General features: G+C 43.2%; 1 protein-coding gene across 1 annotated transcript in view; it reads right to left on the bottom strand.

Moving 5' to 3' along the window:
- prss12 (serine protease 12) overlaps positions 1-26,413 on the bottom strand; it is a 130,300-nt gene that overhangs the window by 52,217 nt on the left and 51,670 nt on the right. Inside the window, 2 exon segments of the mRNA XM_033023467.1 lie at positions 1,174-1,315; positions 1,852-2,030. Of these exon segments, the coding sequence (XP_032879358.1) occupies positions 1,174-1,315; positions 1,852-2,030 (321 nt within the window).

Here is a 26,413-nt window from a genome sequence, read left to right on the forward strand (position 1 = left end):
AAACTTCTTACAAAAATCTGTCTTGTGATTTTTGTTATAACCATCCAGGGCAAGTTGAAGATAAAGAAGCTAAACCTGAAAACAATCTGATGTGATATCATCATAAATTTAGCAAGATCTATTCTTATATTCCTCTTCCCCCGAATAAAAGCTGAAATGTTGTTTGCTTACTGTCAGGATGTTAACTTTCTATGATTTGTCTTTTAATTACCCAAATAGTTCTGCAAACCAAATTCTACCACTTCCACATCTTAAAAAAAAACCTGTTTTTTCATTCTTCGGATCAAAATAAAATAGTTTTTATATCACACATTATATCGTCTTTACTGCCTTCGCATCTAATCAGTTCCTTGGAATACTTTCTATTCTTCTCAAAGGTTCCTTTAACACTAAGCTCCTTTACAATCAGTAAACCTGGGATCAATGCATTGAGGGTGGTGGGTATATGGAAAAAGCTGCCAGTTGAAGCAGGTACTGTAACAACATTTAAAAGACACTGGACAGGTACATGGATAGGAAAGGTTTAGAGGGCAGGTGGGACTAGTGTTGATGGGACATCTTGGTCGGCATTGGCAAGTTGGGCAGAAGGGCCCTGTTTCAGTGCTCAATAAATATTCTCTGATCTGCTGAGTGTTTGCATCATTTTTATTTTTAATTCAGATTTCATGCATCTCATTTTTTATGATTTTCAATTCGAAAATGTTTTCTGTCTGTTAACAAATCTACAATCTACGATAATAGATTACCCTCAATTTATGCGGCCTAATCATGTACACTTCAACAAATGCCTTTTATTAATTCAACTTTTCTTGTTGTATGGTTTTGTAATCTTTAATACATAATTTATGCACCATTAAAAATGATGCCTGCATCACCTGCTAACCACAGTTAAAAATAACTCTACCAATTACAATTAACTGAGCAACTTTATCTATTAACTTGCTTTAATATTCACGATTCTCTCAAATCGAGCATTCCTGTTGAGTGATTCCCCACATGAAACCTTTGATTATTATCCTATGCAGTAAAGCAAATGCCAATTTCATACTGAATTAATTAAAAAAAGAAATGAAGTCACCATCCTCTGTGCGGTTTTAATTATACATCTAACTCCCAGCCTTTTGGATTTTTTGATTTGATTGTCAAACTGCTGATGAAAATATCCTGGAGTACCTGAATCCTAGTTGTCGGCAAACAACTCGAGCATTCTCTTCTGTCCACCCATCATCACAGACAGTTCCCCACTGGCCACGATAATACACCTCAAGCCGTCCTTCGTGGCTACCCTCTCCGCCGACCAAGCGCAGTGTACCGTCTAAACAAGACAGACAAAGAGTCAGAATGACGGTACATGATTAACAACAAAAGCAGCAAAGCATAATGTTATTGTAGAAACTAAAGGATTTATGGTATAGAATGTACTAGTAGTCAAGGACAAGTGGTAATGCATCATTTTTAATACTGAGCTACCAATACATTCACTGACTGCCTGTACAGGGAATTGGAATACACTCGCACATTACCTCATCCCAAATGCTGCTTTGGGATGTTTCCTTTCAGAATTTTCTGCCAATTTATCACAATTTAATCTCTGCTTTCAAATATGAAAAATTGAACTAAACTTGGTATGCAAAACATCTTTGGAATCAAATAAAGATGTCAGGCCACAACTTTTCCTCCTACTATTACCATGCCATGGATTATTCGGTTTGTTCTTTTCAGTGTAAAGATGAATTACAAGGTTTAACAATATGCACACAAAAGGGAAGATGTAAATCACTATTCAATATTTACCCATCCTTTGTTCATATAAAAGTACCTATAATTCCATTAATTTGGTGTAATACTTACCACTGAGAGGATTGCAGGATACACCTGCATCTTCCTTGTGCCCACAGTTATGCTCTCCCCACAAACTCTTGGGACATTGGTCTATAGAAAGTTCATTTCCTGTACACTGCACATCATCCAATAATATTGGACCAGAGCCTTCTCCAAAATGAGCCAATTTCTGCGCCTTGGCTGAAGTACTGTGGTAGTAGAGAAAAATCACAAATAAATATTCAAAATGTGACACGCTTTCATAATTATCCTCATTTACGTGTGGATGCTCTTCATAGACTACAGATCTGCCTTCAACATGGTCATCCCCACCAAGCTCACCACCAAACTCCACCAGCTAGGCCTCAGCTCGCCGATATGCGACTGGATCCTGAATTTTCTGACGGAGCGACCGCAATCAGTGAGACTGGGCCCGCACCTGTCCTCCACTATCACCCTGAGCACCGGCACACCACAGGGCTGTGTACTAAGCCCCATGCTCTACTCCCTCTTCACACATGACTGTGTTCCTGCATTCGACACCAACACCATTGTCAAGTTTGCAGACGACACAACGGTGATCGGGCTGATCACCAACGGTGATGAAACAAACTACAGAGCGGAGGTGCAGAACCTGGCGGACTGGTGCTCAGGTAACAACTTGTCCCTAAACACCTCTAAGACCAAGGAGCTGATTATCGACTTCAGGAGGTCCCATAATGGAGAATACGCCCCAATCTCCATTTACGGGGAAAGTGTGGAGAGAGTGTCCAGCTTTAGGTTTCTGGGCACACTCATTTCAGAGGACCTCACATGGTCCACCAACACCGCTGCGCTGATCAAGAAGGCACAGCAATGACTGTTCCTCCTGAGAACACGGAAAAAGACTGGTCTGCCCCAACAGCTGCTGACAACCTTCTACCGCTGCACCACAGAGAGCATACTAACGTATAGCATCTCTGTGTGGTATCTCAGCTGCGCGGAGGCGGAGAGGGGAGCTCTTCAGCGCGTCATCCACAAAGCGCAGAAGATAATTGGGACACAGCTCAGCCTTAGAGGGCATTTACTATACACGGTGCCTCAGGAAGGCAGTCAGCGTTCACAAAGACTCCTCACGCCCTTGCAATAGTCTGTTCGAACTTCTACCTTCCGGCACACGTTACAAGGCCTTCTACGCCCGCACCTCCAGACTCAGGAACAGCTTCATCCCCAGAGCTATAGCTGCTCTGAACCGGCCCTCCTGAGTGCCCCCACCCCCATGAACTGTCTCCCTCGGATGGTCACGTCGCACATCGACCCGGCACAGACCTATTTGCACTTTAGACTGTTTTACTGTTCTTTTTTATAAATCATTCAGATTCAGATTCAGATTCAACTTTAATTGTCATTGTCAGTGTACAATACAGAGACAACAAAATGCAGTTAGCATCTCCCTGGAAGTGCGACATAGAATATGATTTCAATAAATAAATCTATTTACATGCATACAGTCATAGTGTTTTTCCTGTGGGAGGAGTGTCCGGGGTTGCGGTTGATTGGCAGTCACCGAGGTACATTGTTCAGTAGTGTGACAGCCGCAGGGAAGAAGCTGTTCCTGGACCTGCTGGTCCGGCAACGGAGAGACCTGTAGCGCCTCCCGGATGGTAGGAGGGTAAACAGTCCATGGTTGGGGTGAGAGCAGTCCTTGGCGATGCTGAGCGCCCTTCGCAGACAACGCTTGCTTTGGACAGACTCAATGGAGGGGAGCGAGGAACCGGTGATGCGTTGGGCAATTTTCACCACCCTCTGCAGTGCTTTTCCGGTCGGAGACAGAGCAGTTGCCATACCATACTGTGATACAGTTGGTAAGGATGCTCTCGATGGTGCAGCGGTAGAAGTTCACCAGGATCTGAGGAGACAGATGGACCTTCTTCAGTCTCCTCAGGAAGAAGAGACGCTGGTGAGCCTTCTTGACCAGAGTTGAGGTATTGTGGGTCCAAGAGAGGTCATCGGAGATGTTGACTCCCAGGAACCTTAAGCTGGCAACATGTTCCACCTCCGTCCCGTTGATGTGGATGGGGGTGTGCGTGCCGCCCCTAGACTTCCTGAAGTCTACAATGAGCTCCTTGGTCTTCTTGGAGTTAAGGGCCAGGTTGTTGTCAGCGCACCATGCTGCTAGGAGCTGGACCTCCTCCCTATAGGCCGACTCATCGTTGTTGCTGATGAGGCCAATCACCGTTGTATCATCTGCATACTTAATGATGGTGTTAGTACCATGTACAGGTGTGCAGTCATAGGTGAAGAGGGAGTAGAGGAGGGGGCTCAGCACACAGCCCTGTGGAACACCGGTGTTCAGGGTGAGGGTTGAAGAGGTGTGCTTGTCTAACCTAACAGACTGGGGTCTGTTGGTTAGAAAGTCCAGTATCCAGTTGCAGAGGGAGGGGTCAATGCCCAGGTTACCAAGTTTGGTGATCAGTTTAGAGGGTATAATGGTGTTGAATGCTGAGCTGTAATCGATGAACAGCATTCTTACTTAAGTGTCTCTGTTGTCGAGGTGGGAGAGGGCGGAGTGAAGTGCCGTTGAGATGGCATCCTCCGTACTCCTGTTCTTGCGGTAGGCAAACTGATAGGGATCCAATGTGGGGGGCAGGCAGCCTTTGAGGTGTGCCAGGACCAGCCTCTCGAAGCACTTGGTGATGATGGGAGTAAGTGCAACTGGGCGGAAGTCGTTGAGTGTTGCCGCAGTGGAGTGTTTTGGCACCGGCACGATGGAGGTGGTTTTAAGGCACGTGGGGACAATTGCTTGGGCAAGTGACAGGTTGAAGATGTCAGTCCAGACATCTGTCAGCTGCGCAGCACAGGCCCTGAGGACGCGCCCGGGGATGCCGTCAGGGCCAGCAGCCTTACGTGCATTAGTCCTACTCAGTGCCACGTACACGTCGTAGGGGGTGAGTGTGAGGGGTTGGTGATCAGCAGGGAGCACAGCCTTGATGGCTGTCTCTAGATTGTCCCTGACGAAGCGGCCATAGAAGTGGTTAAGCTCCTCAAGGAAGGAGGCATCGCTGGATGTGGGGGTGGTGTTGGTGGGTCTATAGTCCGTGATGGCCTGGATGCCTTGCCACATGCGTCGGGGGTCGGAGTTGTTGTTGAAGTGCTCCTCAATCCTGAGCTTATGGGAGTGCTTGGCCTTCTTGATGCCCCTCTTCAGGTTAGCCCTGGATGAACTGTAGGCTCGAGCATCGCCTGACCTGAAAGCGGTGTCCCGTGCTTTCAGCAGTAGCCTGACCTCGCTGTTCATCCATGGCTTCTGATTCGGGAATATGGTCACCCGTTTGAGGGAGGTGACACTATTGATGGTGGAGTTTATAAAGTCCAGAACAGAGGATGTGTAGGAATCAATGTCCGTGTGGGAGTCAAGGGTGGCCTGGGCTGCAAACGCCTTCCAGTCAGTGTTTCCAAAACACTGCTGAAGTGTGGAATCCGCTTCCTCTGACCAGACTTTAACTGTCCTCACAGTGGATTTAAAATCATGTTTCTCTGGGTATCTAAATTTTAGTTGTTTAAGTTATGACATCGGATGGAAGCTGCATACCAAATCTCGTTGCACCTGTGTGCAATGACAATAAAATATATTATTATTATATTATTATTATTATTATTATTATTATTATTATTATTATTATTATTATTATTATTATTATTATTATTATTATTATTATTATTATTATTATTAAATCCATTCATATATCTGAAGAGATACCCCTATGATTTGAAGTGAGTGAAATCGTGACAAAGTCATTGCTGCTGATTTTTAATCTAATCTTAAATTGTTGAAACCAACCTGCAGATTATGGATTGTTTTTTGTATAGAAGCATCATAATTCGGCCAGTGGACATAATTTGTGCAATATTTCCTTCCATCATATTTCTATTTCATCCTGGCCTAAGAGAAAAGATTTGGCAATGTTGAAGCGCAAGGATTTTCTGTGTTTTTTTTTTAATTACTCTGCCAGGCCCTGTCAAGATAATTGCTTGTTATATTATTATTATTATTATAAATTCTCTGGTGAATGCCATCAGTTCTGCTGATCAAACACTGCAAGGCCTACATCTGCAATGTTTCTGTTTTAAGGAAAGCAAAATAACAATAGTACAGTAACGAGAAGAAAAGTTTTATTTTAAAAATTGCCACTGATGTCATGTGATCTTAAAAAGAGTGGTCGGGAATTTATCTAGCAACGTGGATTAGAGTCAGGCTTCTGTAATTTCCAAGCCACATAATTTTCCTTGTTGTCTCCAAATGGCAGATTTCAAAATCAAAACAATTGTTCCATTATAGAAGATAGATTTGGGCTTCTGTACATCAGAGTAATCATGCAGGTTTGCCACTGTGGTTGTGCATTAATAATCTTAGGTATGTCTCTTAAAGCAGAGAAGATGTACTTCATTGAAAGAATTAATGAAAAACAGCAGCCTTGAGATCCACGAGTTTCCCAGCATCTAATTACAGAGGTATCTGTGAATACTTTGATATACCTAACCTCAACCTCGCTCAGCCAGCGTGCAGTGCGGAAACTTCATGGATTTCCTACCATTGCCTGTGTCCTCTGGCATCCACTGTGGAAAATGGTGGGCTCGAGTCATTTATATATTTATGGCAGATTTCCTGCATTTCTGCTGAGAAATTGGGAGATGACCTGTGAATTTCAGCAGTATGATTACTTGAAGTATTAGCAACGTGGAATATTATTCTCCAAAGCAGAAACTTATTGCCTACATTCTCCTCTAGTCAGAACTCCAATAGATCAGTAAGAAATACAAAGTGCCTTGTAAATTTGTCTGCTGCCATCATGTGGCCTTATTCATATCTGAGAAAGATTTTATGATTATCTATGTTCAACTCCTGCTGAGGAATCCTAATTGTAAAATTAATCACTGATTCTCTTCAATAAACAATTGTTCTTTTTTTTCTTTGATTGACTCATTGTTTCTTTAAACCAGATGTGCATTATGTTTGGTTTGAGTGGTCTTAGGAAGTAACATATTAGTGAGGTTTAGATAGCAATATGAACCAAAACAACAAATGATTGAGTGGTTTAGTTTTAAATATCATGTGATTCGTACATAGTGTTCTGGCAATCATTTTACATTAGAGAAACTAATAGGAAGGAATGTTTCAAACATCTAAGATACTTTCAAATAATTCTAAATGTATCAAATTATGTGATTTTGTGCTTTGGTTGATTTCAAACATGTTGTTTCATGTTCATGTGGGAGTAATATCCTTCAACTTTTATAGAGAAAGCTAGGATGTCTGAGGATTTATGCAGGATTTACAAGGAGGTGAATGTGTTGGGTTCTCACAGGAAATAATCGTGCCTGACCTTGCTGTGGCCATAACCTGATTTGCTTGGTTGGTTGGGTCTGCTGACAGGACTTTCACAAGATCCCAAACTACAATAATGAGTCCATTGCTGCCAAAGGAGAAAAGATCATTTTTAAAGGAGGCAGAAACGTCCTGCTTTTCATTAAAACTTGCTAAGGCCTTCCAGGAACCAGGGCTTTCAGCAGTATTGAGGAAAGGCATTAAAAGAGTAAGGATGTCACCCTTCCTTCCTCCAGTTTCCAAGGAATGCGTTTTCCACTGTTTTTTCAGGATACAAGTGAACCCTATTCTATTAGTTCCTGTGAGTGGCAGCAGGAAGAAATATAATTTAGGTATGGCCTTGAGTCCCACACTCCCAGCATTGGGGTTTGGATCAAAGATCCTATAGAGAGCAAGATAGATCACTCCTGCTAAATCCAATGGGCTGACGAGTAGTACGCACCGGAGCGTAACTTCCGTCATTTCAGTAACCCCGACCCGACGCAATGCTCAGTGTAATGAGCATTGTGGGGGAACAGTTTATTTGTTTTTAAATGTTTTTTTAATTTTATTTTTAAATGGCACATACCTTGTACAGGGAGGAACTGCAGATGCTGGTTTAAACCGAAGACAGACACAAAAGGCTGGAATAAATCAGCGGATCAGGCAGCATCTCTGGAGAGGACTGGGTGATATTTCTGGTCGACTTTTTCGATACGCTGTGCGTGTGTGTTTGTTTGGCGGAGTCTGAGGGAAGAAGCGCCAGCACCAAGAGCGAGCGAACGCGCGAACAGATGGACGAAAACAACGATCAAAGAGCGGCATAGGTGGACATTTTGGGTCGAGACCCTTCTTCAGACTAACAGTCAAGGGAAAGGGAAACGGAAGGTATAGGCATATCATCCATTCATTTGTCCTTAGTACCTTCTATATATCTTGCTCCTCTTTCCCCTGACACTGAAGAAGGGTCTCGATCCAAAATGTCACTTACAAAGATCTTTGGTCACCTATGCCGCTCTGTGATCGTTGCTTTTGTCCTTCTGTCCACCCGTTCGCTCGCTCTTGGTGCCGGCGCTTCTCCCCTCAGATGCCGCCAAACAAACATATACACACACACACACACACACACACACACACACACACACACACACACACACACACACACACACACACACACACACACACACACACACACACACACACAGACACACACACACACACACACACACAGCATGTCTTGCAAATCAGTGCGGGCCAAGAGCAGAAGCAGGGCGAAGGATGACATCAAACGGGTCATGGCAGCTATCGAAACAGTACAGAAATGGGAAGGGGATACATGCAGGTCATTTCAACAGACCCATGCAATTACCAGCTGGAGCCATTGTTGAAGTAGAGTGGTGGATAAGAAACATTTCAAATTGTTCCAGCAAAATTCTGATTGAAGCACCTTCAGTTGTTTTACAGATAGATGTTAGTCCCATAGGTTGGGGTGCTACTGATACCATCTCTAGCTGTGGAGGCAGATGGAATGTGCATGAGGCATTTATTCTCCAATCACATCAATTTAATTATTTAGAGCTATTGGGAGCATTTTATGGGCTTAAGGCTTATTGTACCACCAAGCATCACTTACATGTTCAGCTTCAGATTGACAACACCACGGCAGTGGCGTATGTGAATCATATGGGTGGAATCAAGTCGGAATCTTGTGACAGATTGGCTAACCTTATTTGGCACTGGTGCATTAAAAGAAACATTTGGGTTTCAGCTGTCTACTTGCCAGGCAGATTCAACATGGTGGCAGACACCAGGTCATGCAAATTCAATGACAACACAGAATGGATGTTGAATCATGATGTATTTAATGATATTGTTGTGCAGTATGGGGTGCCAGATATCGATTTATTTGCATCCACTCAATCAACAGGTACCGAAGTATATTTCATGGGAACCAGACCCAGGGGCAGTAGCGGTAGACGTGTTCGCGCTACACTGGGGCGGAGTGTTTATATATGCATTTCCCCCATTCTGCCTCATCAGTCGGTGCTTGACATAGATCAAGCAGGACTCCGCTTCAGTAGTTTTGGTGGTACCCGACTGGCCTACACAGCCATGGTTCCCTTTCATTTCGGGCATTATAGCACAGTCTATTATGGTGGTTCCAAAACGTAATAATCTATTGGTGCACCCTGTGACTGGGGATCACCACCCATTGTATGATCGTATTAATTTGTTAATTTGCAGATTCTAAGGAGGCCATACCTGGGTCTGGGACTATCCAATCGTACCGTGGATATCATCACATCGTCCTGGAGGGATAGTACCAAAAAGCAGTACATCTCTCATGTCAGGAAATGGGTGGAGTTTTGCTTACAAGGGAACATTAGTTACCACACAGCATCCATCCCAGATGTGTTAGAGTTTCTCTCGTATTTTGATGAAGGGTTGAGCTATAGTGCCATCAATAGTGCCAGGAGATCTCTGTCATCGTACTTATGCTTGGGGTCAGAACTACAGTCTGTAGGATCTCATCCGTTAATATCCCGGTTTATGAAGGGTGTTTTTAATTCCAATCCCCCCAGGCCTAGATATTCAGAAATCTGGGATGTGAGTGTGGTACTCACGCTGCTTCGTCAGTGGGGTCCAGCCACATCCTTGTCTTTGGTGAAGATTACCCTGAAGTTGGTCATGCTCATGGCGCTGGTGTCAGCGCAAAGGGTTTAGACTTTGCAGAAGTTGCGACTGAACAGGATGGTGTCATCTGGGAATGATGTTATGTTTTACATCTATGATCTAATAAAACAGAGCACACCAGGGGTGTCAGGATTCAAGCTTATACTGTCAGCATATCCCACGGATTTACGATTGTGTGTAGTGGCGCACTTGCGATGTTATATCGAGTTCACCAAGAGCCTCAAAGGCTCGGAAGTATTATTGTTTATTAGCCACAAAACTCCACATATGAAAGTGTCGGTTCAGACCATCTCAAGATGGCTGAAACAAGTGCTGGTTTGTGCAGGAGTTAATAATGACAATTTAAAATCTCACCCCACCAGGGCGGCATCAACGTCAGCAGCGAGGGCAATGGACATCCCTCTAGACTATATCCACGCGGCCGCAGGATGGTCAAATGAACGGACTTTTCAGAGGTTTTATAATAAACCACTTATCAAACCCAGGGTGTTCGCCCATTCCATTTTAAGTTCTGTTTCATAGCTTCCCCCTGGGAGAGAGGGGTTGCTATTGTGTTTTCTTTATTTTGTTTGTGAATTAAAGCATCAACATGTTAATCTGTACCATGTTTCAATGTATTGCACATTATTCACTCCTCCTGAGTCAACTGATGCAGTGTGAGACGCCTGGATTCGTATCTACGGCATGAAATCACAGAGCTTTGAAATCTTCACGGAATCACTCACGTGACTCCGAAGTAAAATAGTAAGATTAAACGAGTTCTTACCAGTTTGAAGTTTGATCTTTATTTTATGAGGAGTTACGATGAGCGATTACGTGCCCACCGCTCCCGGTCCTCAATATCATAAAGGTCAACTGGAAGGTCTGGTTTATAATCTTACTATGTTACTTCAGTTATTATTATCTGTGATTTCACACCGCTGCTTTGAAGATTGACGTGCATGCGGACTGGTGGGGTTCTTCACGTAATCGCTCATCGTAACTCCTCATAAAATAAAGATCAAACTTCAAACTGGTAAGTTCTCATTTAATCTTACTATTAACATAGAGCAAGATTAGATTAGATTAGATTAGATAGCCTTTTATTGTCATTCAGACCGAAGTCTGAACGAAATTGAAGCAGTCATACATACAATACAATACAATAAAAAACAACAATAAACACATATTAACATCCACCACAGTGAGTCCACCCAACATCTCCTCACTGTGATGGAGGCAAAAGTCTTAGGTCTCCAGTCTCTTCCCTCCTCTTCTCCTTCTGCGCTGAGGCGATACCCCCCGGGCGATGTTACAACTGTCCCGCGGCTCAAACACCGCGGCCCGGGGTGGTCGAAGCTGCCGCTCACCAGTCCTGCTGACGCAGCCACTGGCCCGCGGCCGAACCCCGGACTCAGGCCACCGCCGCCAGAACACCGTGCAAGCCACCGGAGCATCGTTCCAGCCCCGAGCCGGATCGCCCTCACGTGAGTGCCGTTACCGTCTCAGCCTCGGGCTGGGCCGCCCCGACCGGACACCGCTCCTCCCTCGGGCTGGGCCGCCCCGACCGGGCGCCGCTCCTTCCTCGGGCTGGGAACGCCGTACCTCCCCGAGCTCGGCCACTCCGACGGGAGCACCGTTCCTTCCTCGGGCCGGCCGTCCTCACGGTAGCGTCACAGCCACTCACGGAAGCCCTGTTCCAGCCCCGAGCCGGGCCGTCCTCACGGGAGCGAGCTCAGTGCGAGTCCTGGCGGGCTCTGCCTCCTGAGCCTCGAGGTCGCCAGCTCCGCCATTAGGCCTCAGCGCAGACGGAGGCAGAGAAGGGGAATACGACATAAAAGTCGCATTCCCCCGCAGGGAGAGACAGCAAGCCCCGTTTCAACCCCCCCCCCCCCAAACAGAAACTAAAAACCAAAACTAGACTAACCAAAACGAAAATAAACAACCCAAAAACACAAAACAAACAGGACTGCCGGAGAGCCGCTGCAGCCAGAGCCGCGCCGCCACTAGGATGACTAGGTTGTCGCAGTAGGGGGTTTTAACTTTCCTAATATAGACTGGGACTGTCATAGTGCATAAGGTTTAGATAGGGCAGAATTTGTCAAATGTGTTCAGGAAAGTTTCCTCAGGCAATATGTAGAGGCCCCCACCCTGGAAACGGCAATGCTTGATCTCGTCTTAGGTAATTGGGAGGAACAAATGGCTGAAGTGTTTGTGTGATGAGGCGACTGGGTCCGTCCAATAACCACTGTTTTATTAGCTTTAAGATAGTTATGGTTAAAGACAGGGCAGTCCCGCAAGTTAAAATTCTAAATTGGGGCAAGGCCAACATTGAAGATATTAGATGGGAACTCGCTCAAGTCGATTGGAGCAGATTGTTTGCAGGAAAAGGAGTATCCAGAAAGTTGGATGCTTTTAAAAGTGTAGTGACTAGAGTTCAGAGCACATACAGTATGTTCCTATTAGAGTGAAGGGCAAGATAGGTGGGCCTAAGGAAGCTTGGATGATGAGAGAAATTGAGGCTCTGATCAGGAAAAAGGAGGAGGCATGGGACAGGTATAGGCAGCTGGGATAAAGTGTATACTTGGAGGAGTTTCAGGATAAGAAGAAAATCAGGACAGCAAAAAGGGCAGGTGACAGCTCTGACAAAAATATTAAGGAAAATCCATGAAGATTTTATATACAATAAGGGAAAAAGTATAACCAGAGAGAGAATAGGCTTCCTCAGGAAACAAAGCGGTAATTTCTGTGTGGAGTCAAAGGGGATGGGGAAGGTCTTCAATTAGTATTTCTCCTCTGATTTTACCATGGAGAAAGGCATGAAGACTGGGAAATTAGGGGCACTCAATGGAAATGTCTTGAAAGCAATCGGTATTACAGTTGAGCAGGTGCTGAACATTTTAACGCATATGAAAGTAGATAAATCTTCCGGGCCTGATCAGCTATATCCGAGGACACTGTGGGAAGTTGCTGGTGCCCAGGATGAGATATATGAGTCATCGTTAAGTATGGGTAAAGTGCGGGAAGACTGGAGGGTGACAAATGTTGTGCATCTATTTACGACGGGCTGCAAGGAAAAGCCTGGGAACTATAGGCCAGTGAGCCCAACATCAATGGGTGGAAGTTACTAAAGAGTATTCAGAGGGGTAAGATATGCATGCATTTTCTGTAGATAGACAAGGGCTGATTAGGGATAGTTAGATTGATTTTGGAAGTGGAAGATCGTGTCTAATGACCTGAGTTTATTGATGTAACCAAAAAGGTTAATGAGCTGTAGACATTGTGTATATGGATTTCAGCAAGGCATTTGACAAAGTTCTGCATGGTAGAGTGCTTTGGAAGGTTAGATTATGAGGGATCCAGAGAGAGCTAGCCAACCGGATAAAAAAATTTGGCATCAAGGAAAGAAGCAGATGGTGATGGTGGAAGGTTGCTTTTCCGATGGGGGGGGGGGGGGGTCTGTGACTAATGGTGTAGAGTCATAGTGATACAGTGTGGAAACAGGCCCGTTGGCCCATCTTACCCACACCGGCCACCATGTCACAGCTACACTAGCCCCACGTGCTCATGTTTGGTCTATATCTCTCCAAACCTATCCATCCATGTACCTGCCTAACTTTCTCAAATGTATGAATAGTCCCTGCTTCAACTACCTCCTCTGGCAGCTTGTTCCATTCACCCACGACCCTTTGTGTGAAAAAGTTACCCCTCAGATTCCTATTAAATCTTTTCCCCTTCACCTTAAACCTATGTCCTCTGGACCCCTATTCACCTACTCTGGCCAAGAAACTCTGTGCATCTACCCTATCTATTCCTCTCATGATTTTATACACCTTAATAAGATCACCCCTCATCCTCCTGCACTCCAAGGAATAGAGTCTAAGCCTACTCAACCTCAGCCTGTAGCTCAGACCCTCTAGCCCTGGCAACATCCTTGTAAATCTTCTCTGTACCCTTTCCAGCTTGACAACATCTTTCCTATAACATGGTGCCCAGAACTGAACACAATATTCTAAATGCGGCCACACCATCACATTATACAACTGCAACATGACCTCCCAACTTTTATACTCAATACTCTACTCTGTGCCAAACACCTTGTTGACCACCCTACCTACTTGCGACTCCACCTTCAAGGAACCATGCACCTGCACTCCCAGATCCCTCTGCTCTACAACACTCCCTGAGCCCTATCATTCGCTGTGTAGGTCCTACCCATGTTAGACTTCCCAGAATGCAAAAATATATATTTTTGTATTAAATTCCATTAACCATTCCTCAGCTCATGTGACCAATCGATCAAGATCCCGCTGCAATTTTTCACAACCATCTGCAAATCCACCCACTTTCGTATAATTTGCAAACTTGCTAATATTGCCGTGTATGTTCTCATCCAAATCATTGCTATAGATGACAAACAGTAACGGGTCAAGCACCAAACCCTGAGGCACACCACAAGTCACAGGCCTCCAGTCCGAGAACAAACCTTCCACCCTCTGCTTCTTTCCATGAAGTCAATTTTTTTTATCCATTCAGCTATCTCTCCTTGGATCTCATGCAATCTAACTTTCTAGATCAGCCTACCATGCAGACCCTTGTCGAATGCTTTGCTGAGCATCCCTGTACTTCAGGGATCAGTTTATGGTGTATATAAATGATTTGGATGAGAACGTACAAAGCAGAATATTAAGTTTACTGATGACACTTAAGTGGGTGGTATTGTAGATAGCAAAGATGATTATCAAAGGTTACAGCAGGATCTTATCAGTTGGGCAAGTGGCCAATGGAATGGAGGTTAGTGCAGATCAATGCAGTGTGTTGCATTTTGGGAAGTCTAACCAGGGCAGGACCTTTGCAGTAACTGACAGGGCTCTGGGGATTGTTGCAATGCCGTGGAATCTAAGAGTGCAGGTACGTAGTTCCTTGAAAGTGACCAGTAAATAAGGTGGGCAATAAGGCTTTTGGCACATTGGCCTCCATCAGTCAGGTTACTGAGTATAGAAGTTGGAATGTTATGTTACAGCTTTAGAAGACACTGGTGAGGCCACAATTGGAGTATTGTGTTCTGTTTTAGTCAAACCGCTTTAGGAATGATGTTGTTAAGCTGAAAAGGGTGCAGATGAGATTTATAAGGATGTTGCCAGGACTGGAAGGTCTGAGCTATAGGGTGAGATTGGGTAGGATAGGTCTGTATTCCTTGGAGCGTAGGAGGATGCGAGGTGATCTTATGGAGTTGTATATGATCATGAGGAGAATAAATAAGGTAGATGCACAGAGTCTTTTATCCAGAGTAGGGAAATCATGTACCACAGGACATTGGTTTAAGGTGGGAGGGGAATGATTTAATAGGAATCTGACGGGCAACTTTTTCACACAGAGAGTGGTGGGTATATGGAATGAGCTGCCGGAGAAGGTAGTTGAGGCAGAAACTATAACACGGTGGCATGGTGACGCAGTAGTAGAGTTGCTACCTTACAGTATTTGCAGCACCAGAGACCAGGGTTCGATCCCGACTACGGGTGCTGTCTGTACGGAGTATGTACGTTCTCCCCGTGACCACGTGCGTTTTCTCCGAGATCTTCGGTTTCCTCCCACATGCCAAAGACGTACAGGTTTGTAGGTTAATTGGCTTGAGTTTGTATACTTGGTATGTGTAAATTGTCCCTAGTGTGTGTAGGCTTGTGTTAATGTGCGGGGATCGCTGGTTGGTGCGGACTTGGTGGGCCGAAGTGCCTGTATCTCGAAACTAAACAAAACTAAACATTTAAGAGACATTTGGACAGGAATATGGATAGGAAGGGTTTAGAGGGATATGGGCCAAACATGAGCAGGTGAGACTAGTGTAGATGGGGCAACTTGTTTGGCATGGGAAAGCTGGGCTGAAGGGCCTAATACCATGCTGTATGTCTCTTTGACTCTATAACATTAATTGCATCAGATTCTATTGGAGAAATGAAATAGGGGACCCCAGCACTCGAAAATATCTCAAGCAGAAGGCTGAGGCCAAATTTTATATTTGTCACAATCCCTGACTTTAATCAATGCTGCTGCTGGGGCATCCAAGGCAATGATCTTCTTCCAGAAAAAAACTTTCATTTTCTTCTTCTATTTAACTTCTATCAATGTCCTCAGACATTTATAATCTTGTTCTGAATTCCACCAATCATCGTGATGAATATCCCAACCATTTTCACAGTATCCCAAGCTCCAATATTCTCATCCTGTTTTTAGTCTATCCCAGTTTTCCTCCATCATTCATCATTGCTCATGTGATCATTTCCTCTTCCCAGAGCTCTTCCCTGTCTTCCTCTACATCTTATCCACACACTCCCAAGAACATTTTCAACATGCTCTGCCATGACAGGAGATAGAGGTAAAGACCTTGGTGCATATTTCTGCATGAAATGTCTAATTTTCTCATCTCTGCCGGGACCTTTGTCTTGGGCTGCTTGTGAAACCTGGAGACTAGAAACTTTACACCTGACCAGCATTTTGGCAATCTTGGAATGCCATTTAAGATGCTTTTTACACGCTATAGAATTTCTCGCTGAAAAAATATTTGTGGGTTTTCAGATGTAATTTGATAGAATATTACATAAGAGGCTTGAAGCTGGAATTTCCTGTGGAGTCTAAAGTTTTTTTCAAACAAGTTGTATTTAAAGGAAAAGTACTCATTAGGGAGTACTCAGACATATATCTACTTTTCCATTCAGAAAATATTTTTCCAGGGATCTTAAACTGCTTTTCTGAGCAGATGGAAACATTTAAAGATAAAATAGTATTTTCCTAAATGTAATTTGCTGCAATTGCTTGTTTTACTAAAAATTGCAGCTGGCACAAGCTTGACAAAATTCCACCATGATATGTATGGTTTTTTAAAATATCATCCAATATCCAACATTTTTCTCTTTACGTCCTACGTCCAGGACAAGGGGTCACAGCTTAAGGATAAGGGGGAAATCCTTTAAAACCGAGATGAGAAGAACTTTTTTCACACAGAGAGTGGTGAATCTCTGGAACTCCCTGCCACAGAGGGTAGTCGAGGCCAGTTCATTGGCTATATTTAAGAGGGAGTTAGATGTGGCCCTTGTGGCTAAGGGGATCAGAGGGTATGGAGAGAAGGCAGGTACGGGATACTGAGTTGGATGATCAGCCATGATCATATTGAATGGCGGTGCAGGCTCGAAGGGCCGAATGGCCTACTCCTGCACCTAATTTCTATGTTTCTATGTTAAAGTCTGGAGACCTAAATGAAGGAGTTTTTCTGTATGGCCAACTAAGAACTGATCATACTGTAAGTTATTGGCAAAATGCTTTGCTGGATATATACTGGACTTGAATCTTATGCTTGGATGGAAAAAAAACAATTCTCCATTTCATTCCACAAAAAAAAGTTCCTTTCTACTGCTAGGGGTAGTGAATTATTCTGGTTCAAGGATACCACTCATGGTACCCTTTATAACATTAAATGGAGGAACCAGCCTGCTTCCGTGAAGTTCCTTTCCTAAGCCATTCCCGAAGAATGGGAAAGCGTCAGTATTATTTGTAGGGCTTCATTTAACAGGTCAGCTGAGAAATGATAAAACGCTCTAGCAAAGTGGCCAAATACACGATCAATCAGGACTGGGGAATAAATTCACAGCACTGAGTTCGCAGCTCAGAATGGTTGCTCCAGGAATCATTATTGAATCAATGAGCCAACTCTGTGCTTTGCAAGGAATATAGCTGCAGGAGAAGTAACATCCAACAGGAGAATATGGATAGGACAGATATCATGGATAGGACAGATAGTTCTTCCATTGGTCCCTTGGGTGTCGGGGTTGCATGTGGATGGGGACAAGGGTTTTTTGTTGGTGGAGGAAAAGTGACGTGGTTATTTATTTTTGGGATTGAGCAACCCTAATGTGAAAGACTGTGATTGACTTCCTGCCACTGCCTCCAGGATGTTACTGGAACCTTTAAGAACTGACGCCTTCATTATGTGCAGTTCTGATCACCCCACTATGGGACAGATGTTGAGGCTTTGGCGAGGGTGCAGAAGAGGTTTACCAGAATGCTGCCTGGATTTGCTGGAAGGAGAGGTAGGACAAACGTGTATTGTTTTCTCTGGAGTGTTAGCTACAAGATCAGGTCAGAGGTTAGGAACCCTGCAGCAGGTAACTCGCTTTCTAATTCCCCTGTCCACAATGCTCATGTCAGAAATCTGATGGAAGAGTTTCCACTTGTTGATGAATGTAGCTTCAACAATAGTCAAGAAGCTCAATGCCATATCGGGCATAGGAGCACTGTTGACATCCACAGTCATTCTTTCACTTCTCCACAGACACAGGTTTTACCATCTACTAGGCACTGAGGCACTGCAGCAACTCAACCACAGCACTGACCAAGCTTGCCCTTAACATCTAGCAGCTAGAACCACAAGGACAGCAAAAGTACAGGAACACCATCACTTGGATGTTGCCCTCCAAGCCAAATACCTTCCTAACACAGAAATACTGTATATTGTGTTCCTTCACCATCGTTGTGTCAAAATCCTGGCTCTCCCCCTAACAGTATACCCACAACTCAAATGCTGCAGTGGTTCAAGAAAGCAACCCACCAGTACCTTCACAGGGCAATTAGGGATGCGCAATTAAATGCTGGCTCCATATAAATGTTCCTGTGACATTTCATCGCTGCTTGTGAACAATTGGTGAAGTTTTGCTATTAGTGTTCTATAGCTGCCTAACTAAAAACATTTTGTGTTTTGGTGTCATTGACATGGTTTAGGAATGGGAAAACCCTGTGGTGTTGCCTTAGTAGTAATCTGGCCAACCCTCTGGGATTCTGACTGGCATGCTTTGTAATTAGTAAAGAATCATCCAACTTATTGATCTTTCATGGTCTTGAACAATGGAGCTGAATCTAAGAGGAGGGTGAGATTTATCCAAAACGTTTACAATAATCAAGCCTTTCAGAAGTTTCAGGTTGTTTATTGTGACCATATACTTTAGAAATCCATCTGTTGAAGCAGTTTCCACTTAAACACATCTGGAATAATGACCTCAAATATTATTTGTGGTAGCTCGTTCCATATATAATGTTCTGCAAATTTACTAATAACACAAAATAACAACTACCTCAAAAGTGGAAACCCTTTTTATACTTTTATCATCTCACAGACTCTCATTATCTTCAACTTTACCATGTTACCCTTCAACATTGTTTTTATACAGAAACAAAATCAGCCCTAACCTAGTAAGCATAGCTTCTCAATTCTGATATCATCCTCACGAAGATTTTTAATTTAGTTTAGTTTAGTTTAGAGATGCAGCGTGGAAACAGGCCATTGGGCCCACCGAGTCCATGCCAACCAACAATCACCTGTACACTAGTTACATCCTACATACTAGGGACAATTTACAGAAGCTAAAACATAGTTTTAAATGATCTGAACAAGTGATCTCTAACAAAGTCTTTAACAAGTTTGTTAACAAAATTGCTTTCCAATTCCATTCTGTTAAAAATGAACCCGTGAAATACTTCATCTGAAGTACAAAAGTGGAGTAACTCTGTGGGACAGACAGCGGTTACTCCAGCTTTTTGTGTCTATCTTCGGTTTAAACCAGCATCTGCAGCTCCTTCCTACACAAGTACTTAGAAACATAGAAACATAGAAAATAGGTGCAGGAGTAGGCCATTCGGCCCTTCGAGCCTGCACCGCCATTCAATATGATCATGGTTGATCTGAATGTTTTCATGATATGAACCTGTATTCTAACTTCTTCCTAAAACCCGGTCTAAACATTTTTTGTGTTCACCCATTTCACAAAGGATAAATTCCCCAACCCTCCATCTTCTTCTTACCAAAATCACCTCACATGTTTCTGTTAAAGAGCTTGTGACAAAATCGCCAGTGCACTTTTGTTCAGATACGGGATTCCACATATATTTTCCAAAAAAAATAATGCAAAGAATGCAAAGACTGCTCAGATGGTTTATAAAGAGCATTTTGAGTTTGTAGTAGAAGCTATGCTAGTGCCAGGGAAAGTGAATTTACTATATATTAGAATACCGATGGCCAGTAATTTTCTTGGTGCTAATGTCTCTCCAGCAAATATTATACAGAAAGATACAAGCAAATGTATTAACAGTATGAGTCAGCCTCTTGACCTGTGAGCCTGTATCGACTATTTAATAAAATCATGGCTGATCGGACTGTAACCACATTCCTGCTTGTTCTCAAAACTTTTCATCCCTTTTCTTATATAAAATTGATCTACCTATGTCTTAAAAATATTCAAATATTTTGGAGAGAGTTCCAAAGACTGTTCCAAAGAAAGTTACAATTACAACTTTTAAAAGACTTTTGGACAGATCTATGGATACAAAGGGTTTATGGAGCTAAGGGTCAAATGCAGGCAAATGGGACTCGCCCTGAATGTTAACTTGGCTGGTATGGACAAGGTGGGCTGCAGGTTCTGTTTCTGTGCTACCTAGCTCTATGGATATATCTCTATAACTCACAGTGCTCTGAGAGAGAAAGAAAACTCCTCTTCATCCCTGTCTTAAGTAGGTGATCTTTTACCATTACTCAGTGATTCTTTGTTCTTGATTCTCTTCACACACACCCTGTCCAAACCCTATAGGACCACATGTTTCAATTAAGAACCAAGATGAATATTCATCAGTAGTATGTTTATACGTGGCACGCTTCTCCCAGCTTCCCACAGCAGCAGTAGCCACAAATAAATTCCAGGACAAAGTGTTTGCCAAGATGCATTCTTTTGTTATCAAAGCTAGGATGAACATGCGTGTTACCCACATTGTACAAACAACCAGTGTTTTGAAATCAGTACTCATATTAGCATATGAACTCAGCGTTTGCTTGACAAAACTCTGTTGTGGGCGTAAACATTTTTGTGAAGTCACATGAGCAACCTGACCAACAATTGATAAATTCTCAATCCAGCAATTTATATCAGCTCTTTGTGTTAACACGAAACATGGGAATAAATATTCCTTTCACAGGCAATTTTACACAGAAGCACATTACGAAAGTGACCCAATACTTAGTCAAAGGATTGCATTTTAAGGAGGAGAAAGAGGTGGGTAAGCAGAGAGGCTGAGGAAAAGCATTCCAAAATTTGGCTAGGCAATTGAAAGTTAGTCAATCGATGGTGTAGTGAAGACAATTAAAGCCGTACAAGAGGTTACAACTGAAGGATTTCAGGCATCCAAAAGAATTGTAGGACCGGAGAGCTACAGAGATAAGGGCCTTGATACAGAAAGGAGATATTTAACACAAGCAGTAGTCAGGTCAGAAGTGATAAGTGTAATAGATGAATGGAAGATGCTGTGAATTATGATCCAGGCAACACTGATTGGATGCCCTCAGCAATATTGGGAGGTCACTAATAATGGTCACCAATATTGCACAATGAGGAACCATCCAGGAAAGCATGTTTTATTGAGGTAGAATGTAAGGTGCAATAAAAATTACCAGCAAAAAATGTGGAATTAATATCCTTCTTTCCTTTCATAAGCAGTTCCTCAGGTTTGAAGATAATTTGCATCGTCTCCAGTTATGATCTGAAATGGCTGAAGAGTTCTCTGTGGGTCATTCAGAATCTTCCACAGGTGCACCAGAAAGTGCTTAAATGGGGCAGGCTGTTGAAAAGATGCTGTTTCCACTGAGTTTTGCTGGGCTTCAATGTAGCTCCCAACAAAGAGCCTTCTGGAATATACCTCCATTTATATCTGTCACATATGAGGTATTTCCATGGGTCAGTGAGGCTGTTGCTATTTTTCCATGGAATCTTTGAAAACATCTTTGAAACTTTCTTCTGTCCTCTGGTATTCTCATGCTGTGACGGGACTTAGAATAAAGTGGCCAGAGTTCAGAATCAAGCTTTTGAATAATGTGACTGCCTATCAGTACTGGCTGACTGGAATTCGAGCGTTGACACTTAGAGAAATGTTGGTTCACTTATTCTGCCAATGTATTGGAGGAATTTGTGGAACCAGAATTGGCAGACCCATAGTGAGCAATTTTGGGCACCAAATCTGAGGAAGGATGTGCTGGCTCTGGAGAGGGTCCAGAGGGGGTTTACAAGAATGATCCCAGGAATTAGTAGGTAAACCTATGATGAGTGTTTGTTGTCACTTGGCCTGGACTCGCTGGAGTTTAGAAGAATGACGGGGGACCTCATTGAAATACAGAATAGTGAAAGGCTTGAATAGAGTGGATGAAGAGAGGATGTTTCCATTATTGGGAGAGTCTAGAACTAGAGGTCATAGCCTCAGAATTAAAGGATGTTTTTTTTGGAGGGAGATGAGGAGAAATATCTTTAGTCCGAGGGTGGTGAATTTGTGGAATTCTTTGCCACAGAAGGCTATAGAGGCCAAGTCGGTGTATATTTTTAAGGCAGAGATAGATGGATTCTTGATTAGTACAGGTGTCAGAGATTATGGGGAGAAGGCAAGAGAATGGGGTTTTATTAGGGAGAGGTAGAAAAGCCATGATTGAATGGCGGAGTAGACTTGGTGGGCTGAATGGCCGAATTTACTCCTATTCCTTATGACCTTATGACCCTATTCTGACCTTTGGGTAGTCCATGAATCTGGGGCATTTAGGAGGATAGATGGACTTTGATTCTAGCACATTATAGGTCTAGTTCTGGGGTTGAGGTTTTTATTCCAAAATACTATTTTTTTTGTTCCTGTTTCCAAAGGCTGTGCTGCTACTCTGGAAGTAATGGTGACAGTGTCATCAATGGGTGGCACGATAGCGCAGTGGTAGAGTTGTTACCTTACCGCATGAGAGACCCAGGTTCGATCCTGACTACGGGTGCTGTCTGTACAGTGTTTGTATGTTCTCCCCGTGACCTCCATGGGTTTTCTCTGGGAGTTCCGGATTCCTCCAACTCACTCCAAAGAAGTACAGGTTTGTAGGCTAATTGGCTTGGTTAAATTGTAAATTGCCCCTGGTGTGTAGGATCTTATCAGCGCCGACTCAATGGGCCGAAGGGCCTGTTTCCGTGCTGTATCTTTAAACTCAACTAAACGGAACAATGTCTGCCTTCACTGAAACTCCCAAGATATGGAATGTAATCCACGTTTTCATCAGAAGTCTTTCTTGCCAGAGGGTGGTGTTATGGAGCAGAGACAGTGTGTCGGACAGCCACTGTTTTGTGGATGTTTAGTATAAGTGCCCTTCTCTTGTAAGTTTTACTGAATAAGTTGACCATGGCTGGGAGCTCAACCTCTCATTGTGCAAGTGTGATCTATGTACTGCGGATGAACAACTGAACTTAATGGAGCCTTGTTTCTAGACTGGAGAAAACAGAAGCTTGACACTCTTCCATTGCTAGTGAGTGCCACAAGACAGCGACAAGGGTTGAGTAAAGTGATGGGCAGATGACACAGTCATGCCTTATATCAGTTTGTGGGATCAAAGGAGGTTATCTAGTCCATTCAGTCATTGCCAGTCAGCCCTCGTATCAATCTCATCTATCCCATTCCTCCAAAGATAGACACAAGAAGCTCTAGTAACTCAGCTGGACAGGCAGCATCTCTGGATAGAAGGAATGGGTGTTGTTTATGGTCGGGACTCGACCCAAAACGTCACCTATTCCTTCTCTCCAGAGATGCTGCCTGTTCCTAGGAGTTACTACAGCTTTTTATGTCTCTTTTGGTTTTAGACCAGCATCTGCAGTTCCTTCCTACACATATCCCATTCCTCCATTTATTTTTCCATACCCTATTCTTTCTCACATGCCCATTCAAAACCCTCTGATTTGCTTACCACCCACCTATACCAAGGGCAATTTGTAGTCATCAATTATCCTACAATCTTTAGGATGTGGGAGAAAAGCAGAACAACCATTGAAAGCCCAGTCGGTGGGAAAATGTACAAACTCTAAGCGGATAGCATTGGAGGTCGGGAATGAAACTAGCTCACTGGAGCTATGAGGCCGCAACACTACTTGTTACGCCATTCTGCCACCCAGTGTTAGAATGACACCATGAATATGTGTCAGAACCTCTTCTCTGCAAAGTTATGGTAAAAGAACACTGTTGTTTTTCAGTTGCCCATGGCTCTTTTGACCTCTTATTTGTTTGCACCATAACTGAACAGCCTTTCACAATGCTCTGGGAGACAGCACATTGACAACATTAGGCAGTATCAGGCAACAGCCTTCCCAAACCATTCAGAAATCCAGGGAGGATCCAGGGAGAGATCACAGGCCCTTGAATGCGCAGTGTACAGAAATGGAGTTAAAAAACACTTGCCCAACTTCAGGCAACACCCAACAGAAAACAAACCTTTTCTCAGGATTGGAGAGTGCAGAGTAGGGGAGGCCAGTTTGAAGGGGAACAGAGATGGAAAGGAAATAAAGTGAACAGTGAGAAATCGGGAGAGAGCAGAGGAGAGGATTGAGATCCAGGAGAACGGAAGTGAGGGAAGAGGGTGTGGAGGTGTGTGAGAAAGAGCATTAAAGGGTAACAATAGGAGAAAATTAGAAGATGTGGAGAAGGAAGTCCAAGTTTGAATGGGGTTGGGGAGTGAGGGAAGTGTTAATAAAAGACAGAGCAAACCAAAGAGCTAAGGCTCAGTGGAATATACTAATAATAGGAGTTAGAGTGAATGTGAATTGGGAGCTAAAGGGATGATGTAGTGCTTCCTCAGCATGTAATGAAGTGGTATTGAATTTGTATGTAACTTATGATAAGCCTGTAGTATAACTGCAAGATATAAATTATGATATATATTGTTCTTCAACAAATATTTAATGCATAAACCCAATTTTATTATGAGCTAATCTGCTGTAGGTGTTAACTCAAATACGATAAAGAACTAGATAATATAATGCAGAGAAAATTTGCTATGATCACATTAAACAGTTATGTAACAATGGTATTAATCAGAATTTCTGCCTTGGATCGCAGTTTATTTGAAGCTGTTAGTCTGCATTTATCAGTTTTCAGCTATGTACACACATGGAGAATGTCAGTCAGGTTGAGAGCAGGAAACCAGATAAATAGTGCAGGTCAAAAAACCAGGTCAAAGGCAGCAAATATGGCTGAAAATCATTGCTGTTTTTTTCAAACTATTCACTCACAGAAGTTGGTATATCCATGAATAAGGTTCCTCCAACATAACCCATGCCTGTTTACTATGTTTCAAGTGACGTATTAAATTAGGGTTGCCTGTTCGTTTAAATGATTGCTGTGTGAAGCCACGTTCTCCATTGGCTGGATAGGTCAACAGAAAGCCCACGTCTCTCACAGAAGAAGATGTAGGCAACAGGAAGGAGATTAAGGAGTGCAATCATTGGTGTACTTGTTAAATCCATGGAAGAGATGGTGTTGACCAACATAGGTGGTGGCATCACTGGGATTTTGAACACTGGGGGGACTATAGGGATTGATATTGAGGGCAATTGCATATTTCATCCTCATTCTCTTTCCCTTCCAGTCCTTCACTCTCACAATTTCTTACAAATCAAGCAGTTTGATGTGAACACGTTTTGAAATCCCTTTATTTCAACATGATCCAATCCACACCTCCTTTTTAATTTCAGTTATCCAGAAGAGGATCCTTCCCAATCATTAAATTGAAAGAAGAACAGTCGAAGACGAAGAGATGCTGGTGATTTGCTCTCTCAGTTACAACCAGCAGCTCCGCCATTTGGATAGCTAGGATGTCTGAGAGGTATACATCCATTGCAAAGGGGCAGAATCAGTGGCAAAATTAGCAGAGGTGAGAGCTCATTAAGGAGTGAGACTTGGAAGGAGATGAGATACAACAATCAAGATCCACATTCAACTTGACAATCACAGACAATTCTGTCTTTGCCTTAACTTTGAAATTAAATTTATGGAATGCTGACAAACTTCTGTCGTGATTTCTTACATAAAGCACAAACTTCACATGAATTGTTCATTTCTAAACTTGAGGTAAGATCATTACTCTCATAACACCATCAATGAATTTGTCCTCCCTCATCTTTCCTAGCAGTTTGGCCTGCTCTCTATGCCCTCTCTTTGCCCTCCCATTCAAGTCGGGAAGCAAATTGTTTCAGCAAAATCAAAAACACTTTAGCACTAGCCAGAACATGCACTGTAGATCGTTGGAATTTAGCTAACTATTGCAAAGCACCAAAACATTTGCAGTAGACAAAAAAGAGGGAGAAGCTAAGCGGGTGGGGCAGCATGTATGGAGCGAAAGAATAGGCGACGTTTCAGGTCGAGACACTTCTTCAGACTGATGTTGGGGAGGGGGGGGGGGGGCAAAGAAATAGGCAGAGACAGTAGGATGTGGGAGAGCTGGGAAGGGGATGGGAAGGAGGGAGAAATCAAGGACTACCTGAAATTGGAGAAGTCAATGTTCATACCGCTGGGGTGTAAAACATTTAATGGGAGTGAAAAATAAATCAGTAACTAACTTGTAAATTGTTCTGTTTAAAAAGTGCTGGTAGCTTTATAGTGGTGTTGTTTGCAGAGAGACAATGAGGCATTTCATTCTATTTAATATCATACTCATCTGTGCTAGAGAGAAACAAGGCAAAGGCTGGAATGCTGTGCTTGAAA

This window comes from Amblyraja radiata, chromosome 1 (genome assembly GCF_010909765.2).
Source record: "Amblyraja radiata isolate CabotCenter1 chromosome 1, sAmbRad1.1.pri, whole genome shotgun sequence".
NCBI lineage: Eukaryota > Metazoa > Chordata > Chondrichthyes > Rajiformes > Rajidae > Amblyraja > Amblyraja radiata.